The 9,379-nt window shown below is 43.6% G+C and overlaps 1 protein-coding gene across 2 annotated transcripts in view; it reads left to right on the top strand.

The window, feature by feature from the left end:
• The first annotated feature begins 6,133 nt into the window (after positions 1-6,133).
• The window catches only part of mtcl2 (microtubule crosslinking factor 2), a 62,734-nt gene continuing 59,488 nt past the window's right edge, over positions 6,134-9,379 (top strand). For both annotated transcript variants that reach the window (XM_037478480.2, XM_037478479.2), the window contains exon 1: positions 6,134-7,488. In XM_037478480.2, the coding sequence (XP_037334377.2) occupies positions 6,529-7,488 (960 nt within the window). In that variant the 5' untranslated portion in view covers positions 6,134-6,528. The remainder of the gene's footprint in view (positions 7,489-9,379) is intronic.

Below are 9,379 nucleotides of genomic sequence, written 5' to 3'. Positions count from 1 at the left end.
CACACACACACACACACACACAGAGTTGTGCACTGTGCATACAGAGGCTCACAACAGCATACATAATACATGGGACAAGAGTGATGATGCATATTTGAGAAATATCCCACCAGGCTAAACAGAGACTCATTGTCTACCCGCCCTGCCAGTGAGACAAAGACGAAAGGGACAGCAACAAACACACAGACGGATGACAGAATTAACCAACAGGTGGCTATTTTTTTAATTTTGTAGTCCTGAACTATGGCGTTACAAAGGGCTACCTAAAATACATTAAAAAAGAACACTGCTTGCAGTAAAAGGCTTTCTAAAATACATTGATACAAAAGAGGGAATGAATGAAAGCTTACAAAGATTATTCCTTGAGGACCAATAAAGCATGAGTCATGAGGGCATGCATCATGAAATAAACAGCATCTGGTTTAGCATTTAAATCTCTCTGTCATCATCAATCTCCACGCCACAATAATGATTTGAACAGTTTACTCATTTCTTGCCATGTGTGTGTCACGTTGCCTCTCAACATCAAGACGCGTTGGGCCAAGCAAATGTGTCGGTCCTTACCAAACAAATCTCCAATGTGCCCTTTTTCTTCCTCCAACTGTTGTGGTTTTCTTCCACCTTTTTCTTGCTTCCAACTTTATGCTCCTCTGCTCACCACTAGATGGAGGTAGAAGATAGATACACTTTGTTCCCTTATAGCTTCTTCTACACCATCCTCTAGTAATGTACAACATATTCTGGTGAACTTTTTATAGCTGGGTCCTCATGTGTTCAGCATTAGGTAGATTCCTTTTTATCGTCCACTATACAAGAGCACACACTGATGCCTTTAGGCGATAATGTGCCTTGCTCGAGGACACTTCAACAGGGTAAATGGTTTGATCTCCCTCTGAATTGAAGGATACATTTCTATTAGTTGTGTTGAGGTCTCGAACAAGGATACAAAACTGTGACATGACAATCTGATATGTTATTTTATAATGAGGCCTTTTAAAGCCAGGATTCTCTCAATATTCAAATGATCTTGAATAATGCATGTGATCACTTATATGTACTGCACATTTCTGAAGAGCCCCAGGCAGGAGCCATCAGCATGACTTCTTAGATTTAATATCATGTTATATAGGCCATCTACTGTACTCAACAGGGAGGGAGATCTGGGGAGGAAAATGTTATTCCAGATACAGTGGACCACATGAGACTCAGACAAAATTCTCCACTGACTCTTGCGGAAGGCTTCAAAATAATTGTTTGATGCTGGCAACACTGCCAGAGAATCCTTAGGTTGAGCTTTAAGAGAAGAACCAGACATGTTTCATCTGCTTTATTGGCACAGTAATGAAACGCCATTAGAAATCCACAGTAATAATGACTGTGACATGTAGGAACAATTATATTGTATTATAATTAATATATATTATATTATATCTACTGACTCTTACTAGTCACGTTTAGCCACTTGTTAGCATCCGCCTTTTTTGAAGAACACTAAAAGCTTAAAAATGAACTACTGATGTATTTTGTATCGTGGGACAAAATGATAAAAGCATCTAACACCAAAAAGCCCGAAAAAACAATAATGTCATTTTGGGGTTTTATGACTGATGCCTGCAGCACCCTACAGACTATCTGTACCCTCATGTCAGCAGGCAGAACGCAGCAGGGGCGCTGCTGATGCAGCTCTTCTTCATAACCACCAATATACTGCTTTCCAATCACCTGGATGAAGATAACTCGCAAGCGTAGCAAGTTTCCATTATGGTCTGGAAGCAGACTGTAAATCATGCATGCTAATACGCAGAATGGACGGCAATGAAAGGCCCACTAGGGGGATTTTTCACGGACAGTATGGTCATTGTTAAGGAGTGTTTGCTGGTTGGTCAGCCGGGTCTCCTCCCTTCACTCATCGACGGATGGGGTGAGTGTGAACAAGGCGTCCATCTCACATTCTTAATGAGAGGTTGAATGGCCGGGTGTTTCAATGACTGACAGGCAAACGAGTAATGAAGCAAAATCACTCCTGATCCGTTCTGAAAAAATCAAAACATTCCCCCAAGGAACCAAGACACATTTAGAAGATTAACACATTGTGTCAGAGCATCCCAGTGCTTTGTCCACAACACTGTTCATGACACATTTGATCAGTGTCCTCCATTTAACACACAGCAGTCTTTTGTATTTTTGGAGCTCTTAGCAAACTTTGTTCAGGTTACATAATATATTTCCTTAATAACCTAAAAACAAAAAAATTAAGTAACTGCAAAATTAACCAGATAATCACAAACATTGCACACAAATATAACAAGAATACAAATATGAGACAAATGAAATACAATGATATATTTCTTACATAAAACTGGTTATTGTTTTTTAACCTTTTACCAGATTTGTATAAAAGATGCAGTCAAGGCAACTTCCCCCATATTCTCTCTGACTGAGATGCATGCAGATTGTTGTACGCCTATTGCGAATGTTGATCTGAAATATGATACATTATGTCTCAGCTGTGATTTGCAATTATAATTATTGTAACTCAACTCTATTTCAAAATAAACAGCACAACTTGACTGAACCCTGTGCAGGCGGTGATGGGGCAGAACACAACACTTCTGAGATGAGTTGCGCAGTGTCGGGCCATATCTGGACCAGATATTATACAAACCCATCAAGAACGTTAAGTATTTCATTGATGTTAGCAGAAAGAGCATACATGCATGCTTATGCTCAGATTTGTGTTGAACTCACTTTTTTTTTAATGAATGGACACTATGCCCGAAATCAAACGCACAATCGCTCTTCTCAACTTGAATTGCCGGGCTAAGCATTTTTGCAACGACTTGCCTTTGAAATTGTAAACTTTTAGGAATCCGCAATAGAGCTGTTGGCTGAGCCTCAATAGCTCAATAACTTTAGCTTGACTTGATAATAAAATCAGTGCATGGGTGGTAGAAAAATAGTCAAATAAAAATAGTCGGGTATGACATTGACCTCTCGGGCAAATTAGTTCAGGCATGTGCTATATCCCCACATTGGGATGTCAGCAAAGCAGGCCTGTTGACACGTAAATGTCCCACGCGTTTAAAACATTGTCAGCACAGTGAGCCTTTTATCGGCTGTATTTCTGGTGTGAATGAAGATGATCTGTCTTTTAGATCTAGTTATATGGCTGCCACTGCAAGATCATTGGTGAAGAATGATTTAAAGAATGCATAATATTGGTATCGTATCATAATGGTGTCCTTCTATGAATGTAATATCCCTGCTGCAGGATTTCATAATGCCAGAGAAGTGAGGAAATGTGACTTGCGTAGAGAGCTTGGTGAGAAAACACATCAGATTTCTTCTTTTAAAATGTTTCTTTTTCTTCAATGAACAGTTTAGTGCGACATGACATCAAAAGCTTCAGCGTGGATTGGATTCAGGATGAAGACAGTTTACTAATCACTGTGAATTGAAGTGGGTCTTAATGCATGTTTAGTTCCCTCTCTTTAAACAGACCCATGTCATCTCGCAAGTTGAAACAAACTGTGAAACTTGACAGCAATTGGCATCATAATCAATTTACTTTTTTTATGAGCTCTGCAATCTTATCACTTTTGTCACATATTACTTGGCTGCATGTACAAAGTTGTCAGTATCAGAGACCTTTTATATTTCCAGGCAAATACCTGAGTGCCTCATAAATAATTCAGGCAGTTTGATTCTGAAAGCCACCGGAGTCTATAGTGACGGTTATGGGACTTTAATCTGATGATGGTCACAGTTCAATAAACAGCCACAACAGAGACAGGAGATCGAGATCAGAGTAGCGAATAGAGTTCTTGTTGCATTAACATTAGCAGTTCAAATGCTTTGGAAGAGTGTGTACATCCATGCTGTCATACTGCTGAGGAAGCAGCTCACACGTGGACAAGAAACATGAATATGGTTATTATTAGACAGAGAGGGATGAAAGCGTGGTTCGTTGTGCTTTTTAGCTTTAATAATAAAACGGGTCATACGCCCAATGTCCCTGTCACCTGTAGGGAATACTGCAGAAATGTTTATTTTTGCACAGTAGGCCTATATAATATAGCAGGAAACATGCCGTATGCATGCGAGGTATGTATGTATTTTGTTGGTCTTTATAGCAGTGGTCGATAGAAAGGTTCCTGCACTGTATTGCTGTTTTAGGAGTTGCAACAGAAAATGTGTAGACATGTGGAATCCATCTCTCTCTCTCTCTCTCTCTCTCTCGCACACACACTAATGGCTGGATATCCTCTTGTATTAAAGATACGTTTGGATATTCTTTTGAACATAATGACCAATTATCCTTATATGTATGATACACAGAGCTATGTCAGTTAGGTCCTTGGGGGTTCAGGGTGTAAGATTTAAGGGAGACATTGGGATTGGGATTATATGTCTTGGACATTTTCCTAAAATCGGCAGACCACTTGAGAGATTCTTTACAGCTACTGTTAACTGCTATCAGTCTGTTGGGTGGAACACTGTAGGCCTCTATTCAATTGGATGTTATTTGACGTGATTAATGTATGCCTTGATTTTACTATTTTAGGAATAATAATAAAGTTTTATTTTTACTGACAGACCTTGTTATGACATCAGAGGAATTCCAACGCTTTTACCAAGTGCAACAATGATCAGTGCTGCTTATATTTCTAGTATTAAAACGTTTTGGAGCCATATAGTAGTTTTGGTGCTTTGTTTATCTTTGAGGGCAACACTGGGTGAATTGGGACATTTAGATCCTACATTACCATTAAAAGGCAGGTGCCTGCTAGTGCGAACAGGTGAGCATGGGACGCAAACAGTGGCGTCTTATCTTGTGTGGTGCCTGTAACCAAGGTGTGATGTAACGCAATGGCATTGACTTGGTAATTATATGCTACGGAGTACGGATTTAAAGGAGTGAAAGACACACAGCGCACTGAATAGTGAATTTGTTCGTGGCAGAAGAGGTGTGTGATTGCGTTCTGCCGTACGGCCCCTCGTGGCTTTAAGACATACATTGGAAATGTATTAGGGCCTCTATACTACTAATACTGCTACTGCTACGTCTACTGCTACTTCTCCTGCTACTACTTCTACGACAACCTTTTGTGATGCTACAAATACTTTCATTTGACTGTTACTACTACTACCACTATTAATACAAATGCTATTACTACTGCTACCACAAATACTACTATTACTAGTACCAATTCCACCAGTATTTCAACAAGTAAACTATAGGCGACACATTTAGGCTTAAAATTGAATATTTACTGTATGTATTTTAATTGCATGTAAAATGTCCATCCAACATAGTTTCAAAATAAGCAAAATAACACATGTTATGTGATGTGTCTTTGCTAGTCGAACATAATTAAAACAATTGAGAATGACATTTAAGTAAGAAATACTAATAAACCCAATGTTTTTTAAGGGTATGGTCTTTAATTATTTGCTCACTTTACATTTAAAAATATCTCTCCATGAATAATAAATATTGTTGGATTTATGCCGGTAAATCCACACTATAAAAAAACAACCTATAGAATCTACTCAATTATTGTGAAGTAACCATTTGCACTCTGTTTGTTTGGGTAGATTTCACCACATGTTTAAAGTAAAGCACACCTCCGTTTTACAACATACACTAAAACAAACACATGTTTCAACACCTTATACAACTGATTACTTACTTGCTTATTAAGTTGGTAAAAGTAGGTTATATTAACTTTTTTGTATTGAACAATATGACTTTTTGACCATTACTTAATCAAGTAGGCTTTATTTGAAAAAATATATTGTTAGTCTGCAGATGTTACTGTTGAAAAATAGGTGGTGGAGGTGGAAGTTACCCATAATTATACATGTGTTTGCTGATTAATCCCCTTCCAGTAACATTTAAACGATTTGCATGGCTTAAAATGACAAACTTTCAAAATTCGTTTTTATAGGGCAGCTTTATCTCTCAGAGCATCCATACATTATTTCGCACTTAGCATTATTGTATCCTAATATCCCGCAGTGGGGGCGACAGAGAGCTGCAGAAGTAGGTTCCCCCCCCCCCCTCCTCCTTCCTCCTCCTCCTCCTCTTCCTCCCTCCCTCCGTCCCTCTCTCTTCTCCGGGTCCGTTATCTGGGCGGAGAAACGGAGAGAGCGGAGAGCCACATCCCCTCCCCTCCGCCTCTCTGTTCTCACCCACAGTCTGAGCAGGCACCGGCTCGTTGATGTCATCGGGACAGACACCCTGAAGAGAGGAGGGGATCCGTCAGAACAAAGCGGGGATACATTGCAATTCCGCCACGCGCCCGGTGGGGAACGGGATCATCTGCTGCGTGTCTGCAGCTTTCGGGCTCCGCTTCCTGCTTCCTCGCCCCGCAGCACCGGGAGTCTCGCTGTGGTCGCGGCGAGGATCGACACCTTTTGTGTCGCTCTGCAGTCGTTTATCGAGCCTCCAACTTGTGCCTCTCCTTTCACCACAGCGGGAGGTTTTTTGTTTCAGTTCTTCTCGCGTTGGCATAAGCGGAATGAATGACAAAAACAAAGGAGGTTGATGTCCATAACTCCCCGACCCAGGTCGTCTTCGCCTCGCCCAAGGAACGGAGACTCCATCTCCGGCAGAAGATGGACAGCGGAGCCGGGACGGAGGGCTCGGACAGCGGGCAGACGCAGCACGGGGAGCCCTCCGCGGCGGTGACCGGTCGTCTTCCGGGCGAGAAGAAGAAGAAGAAGGTGAACCGGGCCCCGTCCCCGGCCAGACCGAAGGAGGTGCCCGGTTGGTCGCTCACCAAGATCCGCGGAGGGATCGGGACCCCGACGCTGAGCGTCAAGCCGGGAGCCATCCACCTGGGCAGCCGCGTTTCGCGGCGCAGCCCCGTGGGAGGTCTCTCCGGAAAGGACGGCAAAGCGGAGAAGAGCGGTGGCGGAAAGCTGGCGGGCAAAACCTCCCCGTCGCTGTCTAAAACGGCCAAGACGGCCAAGAGCACCGGCGGGCGGAGGAAGGTGTCGGACGCCAGCATCGGATCCGACGATGCATCGAAGGACTCCGGCTGCGCCACCGGGAAGCTGTCCCCCACCGACAGTAGCTCCGAGATATCGGACTGCGCCTCCGAAGAAAACAAGCTGTCCACGGACGCGGTGAGCAGCGACGCCGAATCCAGGAGCAGCCGGGGGGGCGGCGGCGGGCCGGACGGGGAGAAGCCGCTCGGGGAAGGCGTGTTGGCGGACAGAGCTCGCCACCACGCCGCCGCCAAGACCGCCCGCTCCTCCGCGGCGGAGAGGGACTGCAAGGACCGCCTCTCCCTGGCCGCGGAGACCGGGGAAGGAAGCGTGTCCCCCGGCGAGGAGCGCTCGGTCACCTCGTTTGACAGCAGGGTCCCTGCCAGCACGTCCCTGGCTTTCTCGGACCTCACAGAGGAGTTCATGGACGGCATGCAGGAGGAGTTTGTCCGGGAGATAGAGGAGCTGAGATCCGAGAACGATTACCTGAAGGTAAACCCTTCTATATTTGTGTCATCCATTACAGTGAGACGCGCTTAATGACAGACGTTATACGTTATAACGCATGCAAGTATCTTTCATTGTCAGTTTGCTTTAATCCAAGATGTAAAGACAGATCCTCACTCCCAGACTTGGTAATGTGGTGTTTGTTATTATACAGTTCACTCTGACTTGTTTCCTAGTGTGTAGAGAAGCCTTTGGATGGCGTCCAAGGCTACTCACTACATTACATGTCATTTAGCTGACGCTCTAATCCAAAGCGACTTACAATAAGTGCATACAAACCACAGAGACATAAATGATGATGATGATGATGATGATGATGGCGTTATGAATAAAGCCTGCTCCATCAGCAGCAATCAGCAAAACATGTAGCCTCACACGTTTCACGTGGAGTGAAATTCACCGTGGATTTCATTTTCTTGCAAAATGTTCGGAACATTTGTAAGCACCACTGAAATTCTATTGTTGTGTCAAACTGAAACGCCCCCCCCCCCCCAACGGCAGCGCTCCAAACAACAACAACCTGCATCATGTCATCAGATTTCGACACAAGTGGCATCTCTCAGCCCCCCCAAGTAGAGTGGTGTATTATACGTGCAGGGATCAACCGGTCAAGCTGCAGCATCCAGCCTTGGAAGTGATTGATTAGAGGAAGGATGAATTATATTAACATGTCCCCAAGCAGTAACAGGCAGTTACCAGAGGAGCCAATAATTGCCAGTGATTGATTGTGGAGGTTGACTGATGACTTTCCTAAACAAGAGGAGAGGACCTCCTCACCTTGTGTTAGTGGACTTTCAGCTTGAAAATGGCTCCAAAGCAGAGGAGTTATTCATTAATCGCTAGGGTTGTAACATTCCAGGGTACATTCCAGGATGCCAGACTTTCATAATCGTGATCTCAACTACATATAAGTTCCCTCTTATATGTTTTTGCAAAAAAAAAGAAAAAGATTCCGAGCTTTAATTGCCATATTGCCATATATGTCTATGTAGGCCATCGAGGTAACGTTATGGGACCACCCCGAAGCCGAGGCCTTGAAGTGCAGTGTGTGTGTGTGTGCTGTTGCAGCTGTGAGGAACACCTGTTTAGTAATCAGAAGAGGACAACAACATGCTGCTGTGGTGTCAGATTATTATTTATTTTTTTCAAGGTCTAGCTTTTGCTCCACGCTCCCAGCAGCCCTCTCTGTGCTTTGAAGCGTCCCTTTACTCTGTCGGCGGACTCTTACATGTCGAGCTCCACACGATGCATGTGCTGACTGTTTGTTGGACACTACGACTAACAGCCGTTGGAGTCTGTAATAATGAACAATTCAAACCGATAGTTGAGCAGCTATTTTGCATATTGTACTACATGTAAGTTAATACTTTGTATGAAGCCGGTTAGGCTTGGCTCAACAACATCTGGTAAACTACGCGTTACCTGTTCATTGGTGAGCTTCGGAGGTCGTTGTTAAGGTTATCGCAGCGGATCACTCAAATCTGACATCTCATTGGTTGATCCTATCTCCTGACTCAAAGCATCTTCCTTGTGGGGCTGTGCAAAGCAGGTCAGTGGACCACCTCTCTCATTCTCGGTCTCAGTCTCTCGCCGCATTAACTAGTCGTTCCCTCGCTTCGTGTCCACTCTCTGCTGGCGCGTTTAATCTCCCTCCCCCGTCTACATCTATTTCATGCTCTGTTTTTCCCATCCCTGTTATGTTCTCGACCTTTCCTCCTGATCCTTCTTTTCCTCTCCTTTCTTTCTCCCTACCTTCCTGTCCTCCCCTTCATTCCATTCCTCTTTTTTCCTTTATTTTCAAGCCTTTCATTGTATCTACTACTACTGATCGTCCTTCGTCCTCTTTTTCTACTTTGGTTTTCTTAGTTCCTTTTTC

The sequence above is a fragment of the Pungitius pungitius genome, chromosome 1, assembly GCF_949316345.1.
Source record: "Pungitius pungitius chromosome 1, fPunPun2.1, whole genome shotgun sequence".
NCBI lineage: Eukaryota > Metazoa > Chordata > Actinopteri > Perciformes > Gasterosteidae > Pungitius > Pungitius pungitius.
The sequence above is the reverse complement of the archived record's forward strand: the minus strand, read 5'-3'. Positions and strand labels throughout refer to the sequence as shown.